General features: G+C 44.8%; 1 gene segment (V, D, J or C); it reads right to left on the bottom strand.

The window, feature by feature from the left end:
* Positions 1-413: 413 nt before the first annotated feature.
* LOC138265175 (probable non-functional immunoglobulin lambda variable 5-48) overlaps positions 414-24,110 on the bottom strand; it is a 31,530-nt gene continuing 7,833 nt past the window's right edge. The window contains 1 exon segment of the V gene segment in view: positions 414-760. Within this exon segment, the coding sequence occupies positions 414-760 (347 nt within the window).

Below are 24,110 nucleotides of genomic sequence, written 5' to 3'. Positions count from 1 at the left end.
TCCACTATAGCTGTATTCTCCCCTTCTTTGGGACACATGGTCAAGTGGACTAAAAGTGAGGTTCTCCCACCAACTATTGCTATGAGAAAGGATTCCGGTCAAACATACCCTTGATGTTTAGGGATTTAATTTAACAAATTCTTGTCAACTGGGGTTTATGGTATATGGTGCATTATAAATGTAGATGCTGCTGCTCAGACAGTGCTGGTTCGCCAAAGACTCCCCACCTCTCCAGGGTCTGCCCTTTCAAGACCCCATCTCCTTTACACCATCATAGGGGTACATGATTCAAAGGCTGATAGGTCTGCAAGAGAGAGCAGACAGGCACTGATGCCTCAATGATTTTGTTTTCTTTTCATTATTTCTGTGGGTAATAAGTAAGGGGAGGTTTTTGTCTCAGTTCCTCTTCACTCTCAGTCACTGTGATACTGATAAGCGCTGCCACTGCCATGAGATCCTTGGCAGTAATAATCGGCCTCATCCTCCCCCAGGGCCCCGGTGATGAGCAGGTGGCAGGTGTTACTGGAGGGGTCCTTTGAGGCAGAGAACCGGGCGGGGACCCCGGAGCCCTGATGCTTGATAGAGTCATCATAGAACCTGAGGAGATATCTGGGGGGACTCCCGGGCCTCTGATGGTACCAGAAGATCCAGTAGCCGCCGATGCTGTCCCCGCTGCTCATAACACAGGGCAGCCTGGCCGTCTGTCCCGGGGTCACTGACAGCGAGGACGGCTGGGTCAGCACATACTGGGCAGCAGCTCCTGCAACGAGAAGATGAAGGATGTCACATATACACGTTAATTCCAAACAATGTATCTGTGCAGATTAAACAGTAATGTGTAGTGTTACTTTTCAATTTGGGCAGCCATGGAACAATAAAGCACTTCCCACCCATGTCAAACAGGATTACTTTAGAAGCCACCCCAGAGTCATCAGATGATCATCTAACTACTGTAGAAGTCATTTTCACATCATCAGACATCATCAAGCTCTGGAAGTCATCAGCAAAGTTTAGAAACTTGTGCTGGATGATTTGTGGATGACTTGAAAATGAGTATCTGATGACTTCACAAGGTGTGACTATACCTGATGACTTCAGGATGATTTAAAAACGAGTATCCAATTACTTCACAAGGTGTGACTATTCCTGATGACTTCAGAGTGATTTAAGAATGAGTATCTGATTACTTCACAAGGTGTGACTATTCCTGATGACTTCAGGGTGATTTAAAAATGAGTATCTGACTACTTCACAAGGTGTGACTATTCCCACTGATTTTAGGAGGATTTAAAACTGAGTATCTGATCACTTCATCAGATCCAATTGTTCTTGATGATTTGGGGGTAATTTGCAAATAAACATCTGATGATTCCACAAGCATAAGTTATTCTTAACGTGATGAAACCGCCCCTGATGTTTTGAGACAGATTTGCTGATTACCCCGAGAATATGCCCACTGGTTGGTTTCATTTTTTGGCAGAAAGGTCCAACTTTCTCTATGATGTTAGTTTTTTTTTGCTGATTACTACTTAGTGAGCACTATATAGGTATTAAATCAGTTTTCTTTAAATGTAAACTGAAATACAGTGTGTTCATAAGACTATATGAGAAAAGTCATAGGTAAATAGTTTTTTATTTTATTTTCTTTAACACAATTTACATAATTTCTAATTATAATAGCTGCTATTAACAATGTATATTGTGATAAAATGTTCAAAATGTTATTATTTGATTCCATTTTATCAATTGTAGGTGCAATTTCGTGTTGCAAGCATAACACATAATTCCCAAAATTAAGTGAATTATGTTGCTGTAATACAAATTTCTCGCAGGCCTAGTATATATATATATATGAAGCTTATATAGCACGAACCTGGCCAAAAGATAGAGGAGCACTGTAGAGGACAAAGGCAAGAATACAGTCAAAAGACTGTAGTGGAGGAAAAGCTGGCTTGTGGCAGTAGAGGTGGACTGTTATTGTCATGATGTAGTGTTCTTTAAAGAGGTGTGTCTTCAGCTGTCTCCAAAACTGAAGCATGGTTGGGGTGGTCCTGATGGCACTAGGGATGTCATTCTAGATACTGAGTGGACAAATGTAGCAGGCCTGCGGCATTGTTTTTTTCTTTTTTAACTACATTATCTCCAGTCTGATGGTGTCCTGACTACATGTGTGCTGTGAGCAATTGGAGGTGGTGAGCATGTTGGCCAGCTGACTTTGAGGATGGTACAAGCTGGCAACGGGAAACCAATGGAATTCCATCAGGGTAGAAGGTGATGTGGTCATATTTTTTGAGGCCTCAATGAGGAATGCTAGAGCATACAGGATGCACAACAGGGGGGTGCTGGGGGCAGTATGATATCTGGGGGGTGTTGAATAGGGTATTACAACCTTCTGGATGTGAGAGGACAAAAACTGGGATAGCATTTCTGAAGTCACTTTCTCTTAAGAATGGTTTCACTTCCTTCAGTATGGAGAGATGGACCTGGCCATCTTGGTTTTCTTAGCGATCAGTTAATTCAGAGTGAAGTCAGTGTCCAGAGTAAATCTGAATGACTTGAGCAAATGTTGGGGTTCAAATACGTCCATGCTCATGTCACTGTGCCAGATTTCCACTAGTTGTTGCTTCTTGTTCTTGACAAATAGTGGGAGTTCTGTCTTGGTGTGGTTGAGCATCAGATATATGTTTGAATCCATATCTTGATGAGGTAAAGACAGTGTTTGAGGTGTTGGATCGCTAGGGCAGAGGATGACTATGGGTCATCGTCATGCTGGGGAATTTCGATGTTGTTGATTTGTGGCGTGGTCAAGGGACTCCTTAAGGAGGTTAAAATGACCCTATGAACAAGATGGGACCCTGGGGGATCCACAGGTGAAAGGGATCTTCTAGCAACATACACTGAGTTGCATGCATCAGAAAAGATACCTACATGCTTTAAAGCATGAGCAAAGAGGGCTCTGGCCTAGGGCCCCAGCCTTTCAGAGGGCCCCCTGATAGTCAGCTCTGTTCTGCAGAGTCTTGCCATGATGCCCTTGAATAATACTTAAACAGAATATATTAAATACTGTTTCCTTTAATTTATTTAGTTTATTTTTAATGTGGGTGATGTGTGAGCCTTTTACAGACATTTTGTAGAGAAATGTTGTGGTTATGTTTCATGCAACATCCATATTTTATTTTTATTTTATATCAAAACATGACGTGATATATGAGAAAAGGGAGGGTGTCACAGAGATCATTTGCAGTATTATTAGTGAGCTGCTGCTGTTACAATATTGAAAACATGTCTCTATCCCTGAATAGTAGATGTAGAAATATTTCAAATTTGGACAAGTATGTCTGTGCACTGTCAGTGACCTGGCCAAATATGTAATGAAAGCTGAAACTGGATCATAAATTCAAAGCTGTTCCAAAAAGGGGTCTCCGAAATACCTTTGGCTCAAGGCCCCTGTAGGAGGCTGCCCTGGTTTGTAGTGGGTACCCTAGGTTCTTACACCAGGTCCAGTTATCCCTTATTAGTGAAATGTAGTCAGTGTTCAAGCAGCTTAGGCTGTCTAGAGGTAACTGTAGCAGAGCAGCTTAGGCTGAACTAGGAGACATGCGAAGCTCCTGCAATATCACTATAGTTACACAGTACTTATACACAATAAAAGACAATACCCAGTATTACCAAAAATAAAGGTACTTTATTTTAGTGACACAAGGCGAAAAATATCTTAGAGGTAATACTCCTTCTGGAGGTAAGTATTATACACAATATATACACTAGAGACCAAAATCAGGTAAGTAAATAGTCACAGAATAGTGCAGACAGAAGAAAATACAATATGATGCAATAGGAAGCAATAGGCCTAGGGCAACACAAACCATAAACTAAGAAATTGGAATGCGAATCACGAATTCCCCCCTAGGCAAGTGTAGTGTGTAGAGGGGTGCTGGGAATGTAAGAAACCCACAAAGGTGAGTAAAATACCCCACCCCAGAGCCCAGGAAGTAGGAGTAAAGTACTGCAAGTTTCCTCAGGTCACACTACAAGTTGTGATAAGAGTTATTGCAAGAACCAAGGAAGACTGCAAGCAACAAATGATGAATTCCTGGACCTGAAGACCTGTGAAGAGCGGAGACCAAGTCAGAAGTCACGGAAGATTCCAGGAAGGACAGGAGCCCCTGCCAACCTAGAAGATGGTGCAAAAGAGGATTTTCCGGTTAGAGGAAGTCTGCAGAAGACCATCAAAGAAGATGGCTGGGGGTCCCTGCGTGGTGCAGGAGATGTCCCACATCGAGATGTTGGTTGCAGGCAAGTTGCAGTGCTGGATTCTTCCAACAAGCCTTGGTTCAGTCAGTGTCGCGGTTTGTGTCAAAATGCCACTGCCTGGACCCAGGAGGGACCTGGGGGCCTCAACTTGGACTGAGGAGGCAGAGGGGGCTCCCAACACTGGAGGGAACCCACAGATGACCAGGCAGCACCCACGGGAGTCCGGGGATAAAGAAGGTGCAAATTGTGGTTGCTGCAGCACTACAAAAGAAGGTATCATGCCGCCGGAGAACAACTCAGCGAGTTGTGCGTCACAGGATGGAGTGCTGGGAACCTGGGCCATGCTGAGCACAAAGGATTTTCGCAAATAATGCACAGAGGCGTCAGGAGCTACAGATAATGCAGTGCACAGGGGTACTGTCGCAAACCGGGGAGGCAAGCTCTTACCTCTGCCAAAATTGGACAGCTGGACCTTAGGGGTTCACCACCTGTGTTCCAGGGAGCAAACTCGTCGGCAGGAGAGGAATCCCAGGGAACCGGTCGTCATCTTAGAAGGTGCCTGCTGGACTCCATCACTCCACAGGAGATTCCTTCAGTTCTTCTGGTGCAGGATGAAGGCAGGGAGTCCTCCGAGTGTGCACACCTTGGAAACTGTTGCAGTTGCTGGCTGGAGCTGAAGTTGCAGGGTCACAGTAGCCTTTCTGGATACTTTGCTGCAGTTACAGTGGTTCCTGTAGCAGTCTGCGGTTGATCCGATGGTCAGAAGCTGAAGCAGAAGTTGCAGGGGATTCCTGGAGGAAACCTGCAAGCTGAATCTGAAGAGGAACCCACAGGAGAGACCCTAAATAGCCCTGAGAGGGGGGGCTTGGCTACCTAACCAGGTATGGACCTATCAGGAGGGCTCTCTGACATCACCTGCTGGCACTTGCCACTTAGAGATCTCCAGAATGTCCCCACACCTTGGAAAACAAGATGGCTAACGCCAGGGACACACTGGAGGAGCTCTGGGCACCACCCCTGGGGTGGTGATGGACAGGGGAATGGTCACTCCCCTTTTCTTTGTCTAGTTTCGCACCAGAGCAGGGACTGGGGGGTCCCTAAACCGGTGTAGACTGGCTTATGCAAGGAGGGCACCATTTGTGCCCTTCAAAGCATTTCCAGAGGCTGTGGGAGGCTACCCCTCCCAAGCTGGTAACACCTATTTCCAAAGGGAGAGGGTGTAACACCCTCCTCCCAAAGGAAATGCTTTGTTCTGCTTTCCTGGGACTGAGCTGCTCAGACCCCAGGAGGGCAGAACCCTGTCTGTGAGGTGGCAGCAGCTGTAGCTGCAGTGCAAGCCTCAGAAAGCTGGTTTGGCAATACTGGGAGTCCATGGTGGAGCCCCCAGCATGCATGGGATTGGCCCCCCAATACCAGATTTGAAATGGGGGGACATTTCCATGAACTTAGACACCTTACACGGCCATATTCGGAGTTACCATTGTGAAGCTACATATAGATATTGACCTACTGTATATGTAGTGCACGCGTGTAATGGTATCCCCGCACTAACAAAGTCCGGGGATTTGGCCCTGGACAGCGTAAGGGCACCTTTGCTAGTGCAAGGGTGCTGTCACACTTAGTGACTTTGCACCTAGCCTTCAGTAAATGACGGTGAAAGGGTTTAGCTCCTTATGGGTGGCAAAAGAACTGCTGCAGCCCCTAAGGATCTCCTGGAACCCCAATGCCCTGGGTACCTAGGTACCATATACTAGGGACTTATAAGGTGGGGGGGGGGCAGTGTGCAAATTGGAATTTGTAAATGAAGTCACTAAACTATAGTGACTAATTTGGCAGCAGAGAGAGCATAAGCACTGAAGTTCTGGTTAGCAGACCTTCAGTGACACAGTTAAGCACTACTGACAACACACACATAGGCCACAAACAATGAGCACTGGGGTCCTGGCTAGCAGGATCCCAGTGAGACAGGCAAAACACACTGACAAATAGGGTTTTCACTATGAGCACTGGGGTCCTGGCTAGCAGGATCCCAGTAAGACAGTAAAAACACACTGAGACACACTCACAAACAGGCCAAAAGTGTGGGTAACCATGCTAGAAAGAGGCTACTTTCTCACAGCCCCCCAAATCCTTAAGATGTCCCTGATACTATTATCCAGTCCCAGGCACTCTTAGCCTCAGTCACTCTCACTCTGAATCTCTTTCAGTCTCATGCTTAATCTATTTTGTTCTTAGTCAGTCTCTTAATCTAAGGGGAAGATTTAAGAAAAGTGGTGTTGTACCTCACCCCAATCCACCCACTCAGTCCTAATTCACCCAATTCCAGTCCACCACACTCCACTGACTCCAATCCGATCCACCCCAATCCAATCTACACCACTCCAATCCACCTCACACATATCCAGTCCACCCCATTCCAATGCAAAACAAATTTCCCCACTTCAATACAAAACAGTCTGGCCCCCTCCAATCGAAAACAATCTGCCCCACTCCAACCAAAAAGTCTGAGCCACTCTAGTCCAAAACAATCTGCTCCATTCCAGTCTGCCGCACTCCAACACAAAACAATGTAACCCACTCCATTCTAAAACAATCTGCCCTTCTACAATCAGCCCCACTCCAATCCAAAACAATCTGCCTCCTCCAATTTACCCCACTCCAATCCAAAACAATCCACTTGCTCCAATCCACCCCAGTCCAATCCACCTCACCTCACCCCACTCCAATCCACCCTACTCCAATCCAGTGTACCCAACTCCAATCCAATCCACCCCACACCAATCCAATCCAGGCAAATTTAATCTACCCCACTCCACTCCCCTATTCCAGTCCACCCTATTCCAATTCCCCTCAACTCCATCCACCCTACTCCAATTTGCCCCACTCCAAGCCAAAACAATCTACCCCACTCCAATCCATTCTACTCCAATCTTCCTCATTCCAATTCAAAAATCTGCCCCACTCCAATCTTCCCCATTCCATTCCAAAACAGTCTGCCCCACTCCAATTAGCCCACTCCAATCCAGACTATCTCACCCCAATCCACCCACTGAATCCCAATCCACCCAATTCCAATAGACCCTAATCCCTCGACTCCAATACGATCCACCTCACGCCAATCCAATCCACTGCAATCCAATCTACTTAACCCCTATCAAATCCACCACAATCCATCCCAACCCAATGCAAAACAGTCTGGACCTTTCCATTGAAAACCATCTGCCCCACTACAGTCCAAAAAGATCTGCCTCACTCCAGTCCAAAACAATCTGCCCCACTTCAATCTGCCCCATTCCATCCAAAACAATCTGCCCCACTTCAATCCAAAACAGTCCTCCCTCTCCAATCCATCCCATTCCAATCCACATCACCCCAATCCAATCCACCCCACTCCAATCCAGTCTACCCCACTCCTATCCAATCCACCCCACATTAGTCCATTCCAGGCAAATCCAATCTACCCCTACTCCAATCGACCCCACCCCAATCAAATTCACCTCAATTCAATCCACCCACTCCAATCCACCCCACCCTACTCGAGTCCAATCCACCTCATCCCAATCCAATCCACCCCACTCCAATCCAGTCTACCCCACTCCAGTCCAATCCATCCCATACCAGGTAAATCCAATCTACCCCTCTCCACCCTACTTCAATCCACCTCACCCCAGTCCAATCCACATCAATCCAATCTACCCTGCACAGTCCAATCTACCTCACTGCAGTCCAGTCCATTCCACTGCAATCCAACCAACTCCACTCAAATCCACCCTACTCCACTCCATATCACCCCACTCCAGTCCAGTTCACCCCACTCAATACATTTTACTCCACTCCAATCAATTCAAACCACCTCAATGCAATCCAACCTCTCCAACCCAGTCTATTCCAACCCACCCCAATTAAATTCAGTCCAATCATCCCCACTTCAGTCCACCTTACCTCAATCCAGTCCACCTCACCCCATTTCAAGCCACCCCACACCAATCTAATCCAGCCCACCCCACTCCAATCCACCCAACTCTAATCCAATCCACCCCACTCCACCCCACTCCAATGCAGTCCACGCAGTCCAGTCCAATCCACCCGCTCCACTCAAATTCATCCCACTCCAAACCACCTTATTCTAATCCAATCCACCCATTCCTCCAATCCACTCACCCCAAACCAATCTAATCCACCCCACTCCAATTCACCCCAACCCTCTCACCCCAAACCAATGTAATCCACCCCATTCTAATCCACCTCAACCCATTTCAGTCCACCCTACTCCAATCCAATCCAGTCCATTCACTCCAATTCACCCTTACCGCACCTCAATCCACTTCCCCCACTTAATTCCTCTCGACTCAACACCTTTCCACTCTAAGACACTCCACGACACTGCACTCTATAACACTCCCTGCCACTGAACCAGTTTACTCTACTCCCCTCTACTCAACTATACAACACTCTACTGCCCCTACTACTCTGTGACACTCTACTCCTACAGATCCAGTCTAGATAACATGGCAAAAACACATTGCCTAAGCCAAAATCTCTTGTATAGGCGAGACCCATTGGCTTTGTAAATGCTTGTTTAATAGACTAGCGGTTGGTCGAGGTATGTTGGGAGGGTGTTTGGCAGGTGGAGAGGAGTTACAAAAATGACCACCTATGCCGCCTTGAGCTGAATATTGTTATAAATAAATAATGCATGCAATGAAAGACCGCCCAACATTAACTAAATCTGCTTGGACGGCGCATGAAAAATCTAAATTTACCATAAGTTTTACACAGTATGTAATGTGGTTTATTTTGTCATTGTTGCGGGGGGGAAGGGGGGAGGGCGTGTAGTAACATCGGCATGTATATTTATTGTTCGTGGAAACAACGCTCTTCGGTTTTGCAGCATGAATGTCTGACAGACCTGAAAGCATTTTAGGCAGTAGGACATACACACCCACAGTCAACAATAGAAGAGAAACATGCGAATTCTAGAGGAATTTGTGGTTCCCTTTACCCCAATGTAGCTCATAAATGCATCAATTGTGTCAAATGTAAAAAATGCTTATTTTTATTTATAGCATGTTATGGTACGCTTACCACTTTTTTATATGGTTTACCAGCACTGACATGGCCACGCAGTTTTTGTAATTTGTGCTTGTGCGTAAATGAACTTTAATCACAAACTGTATGCATTATACGTATGTCTACCATACATGGAAATTCATGCATATATGTTCAAGCCTGTGCATGTATTTATGTATCTGTATGTCTGCATGAGTGTCATCTGTTCGTTTTACAGAGTCGGCGTCAGTAACTCTGTGTCTGTGGTTAAGTTTCACAGTAATCCTGAAAACCCATTTATTTCTTGCTTCTGTGAATCACACGGAGAACTCACATGCACATACTTTACTTACTATTATAGAGACGCATGTTGCACGACAGATTTATCTAGAATCAAGAAACTTGTCTCCCTTTTCACAACAGTATGATAGTGAACCACCCATTTAAAGTACAACTTGGGAATTCCAGTGTTCTTAACTAGTATTGTCTAAGAAAAGACAACAACCACTGGCTTCAAAGAAAGCCTCCGCTTTGGTACGCACATCCGGTGGCGCCGGAAGTACGTCACTGACTGCGTCCCGTGTGAGAAAATCGCCTCGAGTGTAAGGAAGTTTAGGACAGGAGATATTTTACGGAGATGAACTATGGCGCGTTTTCAAGCACTTTTGACTCTCTTCTGTTTGCCTCAAAATCGAGTTGCACCAGCACCTGTTGCTCCAAGGAAGTTATGCAAAAGACATCAGCAATCAGCCCGGTCGGATCTTTGTTCGAAATGCGTGTAAGATGATAATTGTGGGGTGTGTTACTTTGCTATGGTGAGCAGAGTCTGTTTTAAACTCTGCAACTTTCTGCAGCAGCCTCCGTTGTTTTGGTTTATGTGAAGAAAACTAACGGGGCTTTCATTTCATGTTGTAACCGAAGTTGAGCGCACAGCTTGGCTGTGGAGGAGTACACACAAATATACCCAAATCTAGGCATCTGCAAAGTTAATCCTTTAAAAATTTATGCATTTCTGTACAGCCTATGTGTCCCTATCACCTGTAGTTGTGTTCTCGATTTCTAGACACTCCACATCAACAGCAAACTTGTAATTATTGTGCATTCAACATTTAAGTAATGTATCCCCGTTTTTCATTCTTCTGTATATGTTAGTGTGCAGCAGGAGTAGAGAAGCGTACTACCTGATAGAACCTGCAGCTATGATGCACATTTGTATCACTACCGAATTTGGACAGTAAAGAGTACAGGTTAGACTTGCAGAACCAGCAAAGTCCCAAACTTTGTCTCACACACACACCTCTAGCCCCAGAGCATTAAAGATTCTACCAGTCTGCTTTTCCTCTTCACTCTCCTGTTTTGCTCCCCCATTCCCTTCCCTCTACTCTCCTTTTGTGCTATTCCACCAATGATTTACTCTTTCCCATTTCACATGTATGCATATTTCTCGCTTTACTGTGTCCTCTTTAACTCCCTTGTCCTCTTTTTTTTCTTTTCCCACCTGTCTTTTTTTTCCTTCCCTTCTCCACCCCAATGTTCCTTTCAATTTAATTTCCTCAGTTTTCCCTTCCTCCCTCGCCATCCCTTCTGTGTCAAATCTACCTCCCACTTGACCATCCTTCCTCCATATCTTTCTCACCCGTCTTTCATGGTTCTCCCCTCTTACATTAAGGGACTGTTACTAACTTTGCAAGAGACAGATGTGTAATCCGCTTCTATGAAGCTTCGAAAAACATACTAGCAATTGTTTTCTGAGGGGTTGTCCGGTTTCAATACCAATATATAGCATTCTGTTAAAATAACTAGAACCTCACTGCGTCAGCCTTGGCACAAAAATATCACATAACATGGAATTCTGATCAGAAGAAATGATGGTGTGGTTTCTGACCCAGATATCATCATACAATATAACCTAATTAACATTTGATAACTATGTCTGGTGATAGATGGCAGGGGTAGTTGTGTTAGTTTCCAAGTGCTGTAAATAACAGGTTACTTTTTAACTCTAGCATGGTATTCATTTTACCAATCTTAGAAGGATGAAGACTAAGCTGGCACTGTTGGGATCCAGACTTATGACCTGAAGACTACCAGAACTCGGCTACAAACTTTCCCTCATTGAATCATCTTTCCAATGTCAAGTGAGAAGGTGTGTGATGGAAGAGAGAAGGCTGATTGGACAGCCAAATGCGTGTGGCAGTGCCACACAACAGATGACAAGAGGGGAGTGACTGATGGGACATGTATGGATATCTTAGAGTGTGTGGTTCATGAAAAGGTGGGGAGTGGAGGGTATTGCAACTGAAGGGCTGGTGTCAGGACATGGGATGTACAAGTAGTAGTTTCATTGACAGGTTGACACGGTAGAAATTGGGAGAATAGGTAACACAGTGTATCTGGGATAGGTGACAGTAGAAGAAAATTATAGTTGAGGGAAGGAATGGGTGTTGGGGTGACCTGGTGGGAGCAGGTGCGTATGAGGTAGGACAGGGCTGTGAATTAATGGCATATCATAAGGGGCATACACTGAATGAATCACAGCTTTGAGGAGGTAGCAAGGTGGCAGGGCGTAAGGGACAAACTGTGAAAGTTGATGGTCTACAGTGGGGAGGAGATAATCAGATAAGATGGAACGGATATTTAAAGGGACACAATATAGATAATAGGAATCAACCTGGAATGTCTAATGGGGGGTTTGATAGGCAGAGCAAGAGAAAGGAGGGAATGAACGACTGGTCAGGGCAGGTGTTGGGTGACACAGAAAGGGGGAATAGAAGGACTGGAGGAGATAAGTATGATATAAGGGCATGGTGGTTTGGTGGCATGACCAGAGGGAAAAGAGGTTGAGTACCAGGAGTGGACAGGTTAAGGCATGAGGGGAGTGAGCAATCTGATCTGGGCTGCACATAGGGCACCGAAGGACAGCAATTGATGATGGGTTGGGTAGTAGAAGGGAGCTGCAAAAAGGAGGGGGTTGGGTGGGAGGGAGATGAAAGGGAGGTTTGACAAGATGTTGTGTGTAATCAGGGAGGTAATCGTGACAAGATGTGGTGTACATAATGCTCATTTGTAGAAAGCCTATAATGTACTTCTGTAACCATCTAAAGTATTTTTCCACTTCCAGCACATTTGTATACAAAGTTGAAACTACATTTCAAAATCAAAAGAGCCTTGTAAAGCAACATTCAAAGACAGAGAGCAGAGCTGTGTGCCTCAAGAGAGCAGGGACTGCGATAACTTGGATAACGTAAGTGGCCACAGCACATGACCTGTGCCTCATATCAACATAGAGGAGGGTAAGTGCTACTTGGCTTGTTCCTGTCACAGCCTGCACTCAGGATCTCTTGCAAGTATTCATGCCCACTGCCTCTCCACACAGCTTGTTATAATATATCTTACTCACAGTATGATTCATCTCCAAATATTTTGTGTTTTCTAGTTACTTACAACAATATTGGAGCATGGCACGCAGTCAAAGCCTGCCATTCACTATGCCATTGAACTACACACATTGACATATTATAATGTCCCTCTTAAACTCGTACACAGCCACTTACACCACCTGTTCAAAATACCCCTGATCTCTTACCACACATGGTTATCTGCTGCCTTTTACACCATACAATAACTTTCAGCTGCTTACACTACTCACACCACCATTAATGTGCCTCCAGCCTCGCAACATTTGTATATTTCACACATTAATCACTTGTCTCACTGATTCATATAGTAACTCACCCCTGCAAGCAGTCATTAATTTGGTATACCACTGGACTCTAATCATACCAGTTGGCCTCTAACAATACCGAACTGCCACCTGCAACATTACTAAGTGGCACCACTTTAAACTAGTAATACAGCCTGCAACACTTATCTGCTTATACCATTCACTTACCATCATTAACATATAACACTCAGTTGCAACACTAAGAACACGTACCAGATGCAATATCGCTCATCCATGCCATCACCAATCACTCTTAACCTCACAACACAGCACACATTCAGCCACATGTAACACCGGTGATCCACTGAGAAAACCAACTTGCAGCTTGCGCTCAGTGTCACACCACTGATCACTCGCACTCAGATGGTTAGCAGAACTTACTTTTAACACCAATCACTCACACTATCACACAAGCACAATATATCTTGCCCACTCTACAACAGATCACTGTTCCTCAAATAACTTGGACAGTGATTAGATTGTCCTGCCATTCTCATAATTTGTCTGTTCACAGAACCACTTTCACCACACCTCTCATTCCTAGTCACTTGCAACACCACTCCTCTTTAGCACTTATAGTACGTATTCACTACCCCAATACTCACAGCACGTCAGCTAGATTCTAGCACAACCCAAACACCATTTCATCAAGCTACTCACCTTAAGCCACTTTGACATACACCCACAGCTATTCTGCAACACCAGTCATACTATCACCCACAAACCACATTCTTTAAATCATAGTCTTCATTTATGCAAGCAGTCATGTGCAGACATTCACCCTCACCCACTTGCTCACACCTTTTACTCACTCTCAACCATTTTAAACACCACTCATCAACATAACCAGTAACTCATACCAGTTAGTTCTCACCCACAGTCAGATGCATACCCTTTCAGCCTTGCACAGTAAAACCTACTGCTCACATCTGATACTGCAAACCTATAATCAATCAGAACATTTGCCTCAGCTACTTGCACTACTCATTCAGCACATCACTTTGTACAGCAGCAGCCACTTATCACCAGCATTTAACAACACATATTCAGTAACACCTTTCCCATATATCCGCTTAATCTCATGTAACATTTCCCATAGCCAGTTGCCATGCCCACCCTTCACAAGATGTCTGCAACCATTCACAACACACTATTTTGTGATCACTGTAGCAGCTCTTTGCTGGTTTCAGACACTTTTATCTTTATCCTAGAATGTGCAAAGTTGTTAAGATATGCATAGAAATGTTGGCATTGTGTCCATTTAGGCTCACATAACATCATGCCCACTTATTGTGTACCCTTACTTGCTTTTTAGTTATAAATGCATCTAATCCATATGTGAATCAATTTGACAAATTTGTTGCCATGATTGTTAGCCTTCTAGATGCTTTACTGTCTGCAAGCCTTGCATTTATCTTCACAAAATAGGATAAAATAGGGGATCAGATGCTACAGAAACCCAGGTATTGGATCATAGTTGGAGAGGGACTTCCTACAGCAATATCACACCAGAGGTCACACCGGTTTGCAGCACCAACCTGGCTCAATTTGAAGCAACACTGGAAAACATGCTGTGGGCCAGTCGCTGTTTATACCAAAACTCCAAACAAGCTGCAATGGAGAATAGCTGAGTTTCTATTTATTAATGTAAAGGGGTATGCTGCGTGAGCCATTTTAAGAAACGTGAAAATAGGCTATCTATTTACAGCTTTATATCTTAGCGCAGTACTTAGAAATAGCCTAAGGGTATTAGGATGAAAATAACTAAACATCCATGTTAGAGACTTTCATATTGGTTTTGCTGATGGTGACATTGTTAGTTGCATTTCTTTTTTGCATCCTGTGTGTTTACCATTCATATTTTATGCACTGGGTTGGATTTTAAAATAAACATTTTAAAATACACGTATTGTTTCTTTGTGCTTTTGTGAGTGTGTTATTTGTTTACGGAAGAGGGTTTTGGATTTCCACTGTGTCGCTGAACCTATCTTGTGGGGCTGGTCGTTACCAGAAACACTTCCATTGCTCAGTGGGTTGTGTATAGGTTGCAGTCCAACTTGATTTCTAATTTATATTGGTGTAATGAGGAAGTCCTTGCAAGAACTCTGACCCCGTAGTTCTGGATTGGGGGGGTGAAGGGGGCTTGGGCCGTATAAACTCAAACCCCTCTCCTACTACTCAGTGTTACTTGTATCGCTCACTGCTCTCTATATTACCCACGCCATTCATCCAGATTCACAAAACAACACTGTTGCGTTAGATACATGCTCAGTTACTCGCACCATCCACTCAAAACATTACTTGCCTTGCCTTTACTCACACGCACCATGTAATCATACTTAGGACCTGATTTGGAGTTTGGAGGATGAGGTTACTCCGTCACAAAAGTGATGGATATCCCATTCGCTGTAATATGATTACATTATAGCTTATGGAAATCATAATATGGTGGACGGAACATCCGTCACGCTTGTGACTGAGTAATCCAATGGCAAAACTCTAAATCAGACTATAGTAATTTACACCTCACTTTATCATCCACTCATAGCATGCCCACCATTTCATACAACACTACCTGTTCATCTCTCTACCAAAGGCTACTCATCCAAAGATACTCAGAGGCGCACTCTGTTCTCACAGCATTCAGCACTCACAGCATTCAGCCATTCAACCAATTACTTAGTTATGTATGAAAGTTCCCTGACACCATATTTTTGAAACCACTCTAAATACCTTTGAGTCACACCAACACTTCTTTCCTCACTTGTAGGATTGCGAACCACAGAAATCATCTGATCAAGCCACTTTTCATCAGGTACTGCCAACCACTCACCACCACAGCACCAATCACCCACCACTGACATTAATCTTTTACAATATCTTCAAACCCAACTCCGTTGAATTGCAGTATCCTGCTCTGCTGTACCCAATTTTACATTGAATCTCAGTTACAGGCCTCAACCACAATCACACAGTCACACATACCTAGACACCTTGACTCTCTCCACACAAATTCTCCACCTGTTGCATTATCGCAGGCACTTACAATCACTCACTTTCTCCTGCCATTCCACTACTACCAGAAGGAGTCACAACAATATGGAGGCAGGACTACATGGAGTGGAGAAGTGACAGGTGGGTTTGTGGTTGTTGCTTTGTATTAGCTTAACATTACTTCTTTGCGTTAACGTTGTAATAGGATGAGTGGTAGTCATGGATCTTAGCAATTGTCAAATCATTCTGAAGTACCAGTACATATCCTACAGCACTCGAGAGGGTCTGGATGAAGTTTGCATGGTAAGTGGGAACCTGCTATTTTCTGTTGCCTCCTCCTCCTCCAATTACGATGCACAGAAAAGGCGCCAATAGCCAATTATATCCTCTAGTAAAAAATTAGTTGCTGCAAGATTGTTTACATGATGGAATGGGCAGGCAGTAACAGGGCTATTATGGGTTCTGAGAAGCTAATTACAAGGGTATAACAACTGCACTGCTTGCTGTTTATACACATCAAGTTGGTTCCCATCAACCAATCAGTACAGGCATCTGTTGCTAGATTGTTATGATTAGCCACTGGAAAACCTTTCAGAATAACAGTGGGTAGCCAGCGACTTTTTGGATCATTTTGCAGCACAAGGTAATGCAGGCAGCTTGACATGTGTTTTCCATTATTTGGAAATAAGGGACTTCGCCCCTTTTTCTAGTTTGCCTGCAAAGCAGTTCTGGTGTTTCTGTGACCATGATCCACGCTTTTCGCACAAAAACAGGTTTTTCAAATTTTTGCTAAAGTGTTCACCCAGTAATACTCTGAGATCATCCTGGCATAGCACCTCCATCTTGAAATCAGGATGGGACCATCGTGGAGTAACACAACTACATCGAGGAGTTAAGAGGGCACCACCCTGAAGTAGTAACAACCTCTTCCCGAAATCATCGTGCTATCATTCTAGAGTAATAAAACCTCACCCTGAAGTCATCAGGGAGTAATCCTGGTGTAGTAACACTCCATCCTGAAGTCATGCTGAGATCATCCTATTATAATCCTGAAGCAATACTAGCGTACCCTGAAGTCATCAGGGGATCATCCTGGAATAGTAAAAGATCATCACAGGCTTTCCACTGAAGTAATCAGAAGGTCATCCTACAGTAGTAAATGATCATCACCTTGAAGTCATCACAACACCATCCTACTGTAGTTTTTCTGATGACTCTAGAGTCTTCTCATTTAAATATTTCGCCCTATAGGCATACTTCAGGATGGCCTGTGATGACTTCACCAGTTAATTACAGGAATAGCCCAGCTGAAGTCATCGGATGACTTCAGAATGACTCCAGGAAGATCTTCCTTTTTGACTAGGGCAATCACCTGTAAAGATGGCGCTGAACACGAGGAGGAGCGGAGCCCAGGACATGATGGAGGATCACAGAGCTCTGACCTCTGATGCAGACAGATCTCTGGGTGGGACCCTCCATCCCTTCCTTAAACCCCTCTGCAGGCTGGGAGACTCCACCCCTATTCAAATGTTCCTGCTGGTTCTTTTGTTCCTGACACTGCCTCATATAGTAATGAAAACGGGTCCAGTGGTGCGAGTGTCTGAATGATTGTGTGAAACTCACAAGCCTCGGGTAAAGCTGTGAACGCATCTGATTCCCGGCTCGTAACAAGCCCCCCTCATAGGTATTTATTTCAGGTATTTTTAATTTAAAGGTCACCCTCTGCTCTCTTCGTCCTTAACACTCAGCTTGGAAACGGTGAAGAGAGGATGGATTTAAGGCTATCCTTTACCAGCAATAAATCTATCATCTGAGAGAGTTTGTCACTCACCGGGGTGTGGATGGTAGGGTGTCCCCCTGTGCCGCAGGTTACGGGGCCTGAGTTATGCTCCTGGTCATGTCCTAAAAATGCACCTCAGTGCTTTCCTGGGTTTAAACTGCGAGGTGCTGGAGTATATGAACTGCCATGTGATACCCAGTCTAGAACAACCTCCTGGAGCTGCTCTTTCTTGGGATATGGAATGACAATCCTTTCTTGCAGCGCCATGACAGTGGTTCAATGAAGCTTTATATAAGAATTATCTCTACTCTTCTGTTGTACACAGTTATGACATATCATAATAAAAGTGGCAGTAGGCGCTGGTGTAGAACAGCCATGTCCCACCTATTTGTAGGTAACCAGGTTCCACGTGGACATTCAAGATATCAGTGCAAAATTATGGTACATACAATGACTGGAAATAGTAGTTTTACTAGAAACCTAGAAAAGACTGAGCCCTCCTGGACCCACAATGGACGCTTCTATCATACAGATCTACTGTAGGAAGCCGCAAAACGTGCTGGAGAAGATGTGGCCTCGGGTAGAATTCACTGCACCCAGGAAACTGTCAGGGGCCAAGAATGTGTAATTCAGAGCATAAAACGTCACAAAGGGTGAGGATTCAATTTTGTCCCATGTAGAAAAATATGGGGCTGATTTACAAGCTTCTTGCGTCGCCAGTGCATCACTTTTTATATGGGGAAAAAGTGACGCACCGGTGGGGCATGAGTTTGTAAATAAGCCCCTTTGGGGCTCATTTAAGAGCCCCTAGCGCCTCCTTGTACCACATTTGTGTTAATATGGCCCAATTAGGCCAAAATCACTGCGCAAAATTTACAAAGTGGTGCAATGCATGTATTGCGCCACTTTGTAACCCTTTGTGCTACATTATGCATGCGTCAGGCATAAGGTATGCAAAGCGGACGTTCCCCCGTTGGGGGGGGGCTGAAAAAATGGTCTAAAACATTTCTTTGAGCCATTTATTTCAGCTCTTTTAATGCCTGCTGAGGCCAGGCATTAAAAGGAGGAACAACATTGTTTTTTAATGGGCCTTAAAGAGCTTTGCAGGATTAGGGTCAACATTTTTAAGCTAATCCTGCAAAGCTCTGAATTAGCGTAAAAAATGTCCATGCTAGTTCCCCTAACTACAGCCATGGTGTGCTGTATCTTAGATACCGCGCACACATGCGTGGCGTTAGGGGGTCGCTAAGGGGCGCAAGAAAAGTGGAACTGCACTGGATGCTGCACCACTTTTCTTAAATCAGGGTCTTTGTGTTTTAAATGATACTGAAACACTTATTCAATTAACATGGAATCTAGACAATCAGAACATTCACAGTACCAAAACATTCATAGTGTTTGTTGGACTTTTTTGCTTATGCAGGCTCATCCCCAATCTTTTTGCCTCATGCCTCCTATTTTTTATGACCTGTTGCTGTTGACTTTTGACCTCTGAGCACTTTACCACTGCTAACCAGTGCTAAAGTGCATATGCTCTCTGTGTAAATGTTATGGTTTATTTTGTTATCTATGATTGGCATATTTTATTTACTAAGTAAGTCCCTAGTACAGTACACTAGAGGTGCCCAGGGCCTGTAATTCAATTGCTACTATTGGGCCTGCAGCACTGGTTGTTCCACCCACATTAGTAGCCCTGTAATAATGTCTCAGATCTGCCACTGCAGTGTCTGTGTGTGCAGTTTTAAACTGTAAATTCGACTTGACAAGTGTACCCACTTGCCAGGCCTAAACCTTCCCTTTTCTTACATGTAAGGCACAACTAAGGTAGGCCCTAGGTAGCCCCAAGGGCAGGGTTCGTGCAGTGTATGGTTAAGGTAGGATATATAGGTGGTCATTCCGACCCCAGCGGTCTTTTCAATAGACCGCCGTGCGGAAGACCGCCAGTGCTGGCGGTCTTCCGCACGGGCCATTATGACCGTTGGCAGCGCTCCGCCCGTTTCCGGACGAAGAGCCGCCAACAGCCATACTGGCGGCAGGCAGGGAAGTGGAGGTAGCTCCACCTCCACCGCCACGCCAACAGAACACCACCCAGCGAATCACGACCTGTGATTCGCTGTGGCGGTGTTCTGTTGGCATGGCGTTGTCGGCGGAACTGCCCCCATGGGTCCCGTTCCCTCCTGGAGGATCACCGGAACAGGTAAGGTGATCGTCCGCTAGGGAAGGGGGAGGGGGGGTTTTGAGTTGTGTGCGTGCATGGGGGTGTGCATGTGTGTATGTAGAGGGGGCGTGTGAGTGCGTGCATGAATGCGGGTGGGTGTGTGTATGTGCATGAGTGCGTGCATGAATGCGGGGGGTGTGTGTATGTGCATGAGTGCGTGCGTGCATGAATGCGGGGGGTGTGTGTATGTGCATGAGTGCGGTGTGTGTGTGTATGTGCATGAGTGCGTGCATGAATGCGTGCGTGTATGTGTGTATGTGTGTGTATATGTTAGGGATTGGGGTTGGGACGGGGGTCCTGCAACCTTTTGGGGGTGGCAGGGAGTGGTGGGGGGGTAGGGGAGGGAGTCGGGGTGGGGGTTGGGGGTGGGGGAGACCCCTATCAGTGCCAGGGAAAGGATTCCCTGGCACGGATAGTGCTTACCGCCATGGATTTCATGGCGGTCCCAAACCGCATGAAATCCATGGCGGTAAGCCGGGGTCAGGCGGGTTGGAATACAGCCGGCGGTATGTGACGACCACCGGGCTGGAGACCCAGGTCTCCAGCCCGGCGGTCGTTACCGCCGTGGCGGTCGGAACGGTGAAGCGGCGGCTGGCCATGGCGGTAACCGCCATGGTCAGAATTCATGAAAAAAGACCGCCAGCCTGTTAGCGGTCTTACCGCCGCTTCACCGCCGACCGCCACGGTCGGAATGACCACCATAGTAATGTGTTTTATATGTCCTGACAGTGAAATATTGCAAAATTTGTTTTTCACTGTTGCAAGGCCTGTCCCTCTCATAGGTTAACATGGAGGCTACCTTTAACTCTGATTAAAGTGTAGATTCCCTTTGGGAGCAGATGGACATGTGGAGTTTGGGGTCTCTGAGCTCACCATTTAAAAATACATCTTTTAGTAAAGTTGATTTTAAGATTGTTTGTTTGAAAATGCCACTTTTAGAAAGTGAGCATTTTCTTGCTTAAACCATTTCTTTGACTCTGCCTGTTTGTGGAATCCCTGTCTGGGTCAGTTTGACAGTTGAACAAAAAACTTGGCAACACTAAACAACAAGATCAATGCACATTCCTGAATTTTCCTACGTATATATATATCCTTTTGGTGGTGCTCATACACTAATGCACACCGTTGCCCAGATGTGCTATATCCGTTTTTTCATAAGAAAAGAACGTAACATTAAAGCCAAACAAGAAATATATTAGTGGAGCACTAACAGTTTTTTCTAAGGTACTGATAGTCAAAAATCAAAGATAACTATATAGTAGATAACCTATAGTAAATTATACACAAATTATATACTCATATGTTGTTAATCACTTGAAAAAATGCAGGTTCTCCTAATTTTATATAATGAAAATACTTTTTTAATTCAAAATTATTAACATAGATAAATAACATACAATACTAAACCACAAATGAGAATCCAATAATACAAAACATAATGCGAATTAATACAATAAAAGTCCATGGTCCAATATTTAACACAGAGGTAAACTTTGATCAGTTAGACCGGATGGTATTTGTTGAATCTACATATAACATCAGCCGACACGTGTTTCGTCCACACATTGGACTTCTTCAAGGCTGTTGAGTAGAGTTGAGATGAGATGAGTCAAGATGAGATGAGTCGAGATGAGCTGAGTGGAGATGAGATGAGATTCCCACCTGTCGAGTAGCGTTGAGATGAGATGAGTCGAGATGAGATTCTTACCTGTCCAGTAGAGTCGAGATGAGATGAGTCGAGATGAGATGAGTCGAGATGAGATGAGATCAGTCGAGTAGAGTCAAGATTAGTTGAGATGAGATTCTTACCTGTAGAGTGGAGTTGAGATGAGTTGAGATTCCCACCTGTTGAGTAGAGTCAAGATGAGATGAGTCGAGATGAGTCGAGATGAGATTCCTACCTGTCGAGATGAGATGAGTTGAGATTCCCACCTGTTGAGTAGAGTCGATATGAGATAAGTCGATTTGAGTCGAGTCGAGATGAGATGAGATTCCTGTTGAGTAGAGTTGAGATGAGGTGAGATGAGATGAGATGATTCCAACCTGTCTAGTAGAGTCAAGATGAGTTGCGATTCTACTGTGTCTCTCTTAATCAATGTCCTTCTTCCACCACAGTTTCAAAACAGGTTGGAATCATCTCATCTCATCTCGACTCGAATCAAATCGACTTATCTCATATTGACTCTACTCAGCAGGTGGGAATCTCAACTCATCTCATCTCGACTCGACAGGTAGGAATCTCATCTCGACTCATCTCGACTCATCTCATCTTGACTCTACTCAACAGGTAAAAATCTTATCTCGACTCTACTCGACAGGTAGGAATCTCATCTCATCTTGACTCATCTCATCTCATCTTGACTCATCACATCTCAACTCCACTCTACAGGTAAGAATCTCATCTCAACTTATCTTGACTCTACTCGACTGATCTCATCTCATCTCGACTCATCTCATCTCGACTCATCTCATCTCGACGCTACTCGACAGGTGGGAATCTCATCTCATCTCCACTCAGCTCATCTAGATTCATCTCATCTCGACTCATCTCATCTCAACTCTACTCAACAGCCTTGAAGAAGTCCAATGTGTGGACGAAACACGTGTCGGCTGATGTTATATGTGGATTCAACAAATACCATCCGGTCTAACTGATCAAAGTTTACCTCTGTGTTAAATATTGGACCATGGACTTTTATTGTATTAATTCACATTATGTTTTGTATTTTTGGATTCTCATTTGTGGTTTAGTATTGTATGTTATTCATCTATGTTAATACTTTTGAAATAAAAAAGTCTTTTCATTATATAAAATTAGGAGAACCTGCATTTTTTGAAGTGATTAACAACATATGAGTATATAATTTGTGTATAATTTATTATAGGTTATCTACTATATAGTTATCTTTGATTTTTGACTATCAGTTTGAAATTTGGGCTGGTTGCACCTCTCAGTAGACAATGACACAAAGGGAGCTGGGGTGTAGTCTGCATTTCCTGATGAGCCATCTGTGCTAGGAGGGAGGGGAGGAGTGGTGACTCACACCTGAAAGGGCTGTGCCTGCCCTAACACAATGCAGTCTCCAAGCCCCTGTTGTGTGTCTGGGGCCTGGCCTGGGAAAGGCAGGATTTCACAATCAAGAGAGACTTTCCTTTGAAGTAGGCCAACATCAAAGGGAAAAATGGGTATAAAGAGGGCACCCAAAACCACAGACTTTCCAACACTTCTGGAAACCAAGAGGAACCTCTACCTGGAGGAGAGCTAAAGAGCTGAGGAAGAAGAGCTGCCCTGCCTGTGACTGTGCTTTTTGGAGCTAACCTGCAGTTGCTGCTTCTGCCTGTGCTAGAGGACAAATACTGAACTTTGTATTGCCTTCCTTTTTGTGAAGAACTCTTTAAGGGCTTGGTTTGGAGCTTGCCTCCTGTTGTTTGAAGTCTCAGGTACAGCAAAGACCTCTCTCTGCCAGCACCTGGAGTCTCTGGAGAGACTCCTACTCTGCCAAGTTGTGCCCATCCAGTTCCTGGACCCTGAAAGGAGAAGCTGGCAGCCCAAGAGTGAGAAATCCAGGCACCGACCGCCGTGATGGGAAAAGATCAACCAGACTCCGATCTGAGGCTGAAAAATCGACGCACCACCGGCTTCGCGGCTGAAAATCAACGCTCATCTGCAACGCGACCGGAAGATCGATGCCCGGAGCTGGGGAAACAACACGCAACATCGCTGACAGAGGCAGGTGAGATCGCAACCCACGCTGCATGGTTTTTGGACCATTGTGTGTCTGAATTTCTGATGCAAACACCGCTGGGCATGTAAAAACAACGCAAGGCCTGCCCAGACCCGAGAGTTCTGACGGGATCGATGTATCGCTCTGTTGCGGAGAGAAGAAATGACGAACGCTGACCCGACTAAAGGAGAAACGAGGCAAGGTCTCGCTCGTGGGTGAAATCGACGCATCACAAGCCCTTTTTGACACACACTTGCCCGTGCTGGGTTATTTTTGACGCACCCAAGGTACATTTTCACGCTAACAGCGTTAGAGTTGTGTTTAAAATTACATGAAGACTCTTTTGGCATTGTTAGTGATAACTTG

Source organism: Pleurodeles waltl, chromosome 11 (genome assembly GCF_031143425.1).
Source record: "Pleurodeles waltl isolate 20211129_DDA chromosome 11, aPleWal1.hap1.20221129, whole genome shotgun sequence".
NCBI lineage: Eukaryota > Metazoa > Chordata > Amphibia > Caudata > Salamandridae > Pleurodeles > Pleurodeles waltl.
The sequence above is the reverse complement of the archived record's forward strand: the minus strand, read 5'-3'. Positions and strand labels throughout refer to the sequence as shown.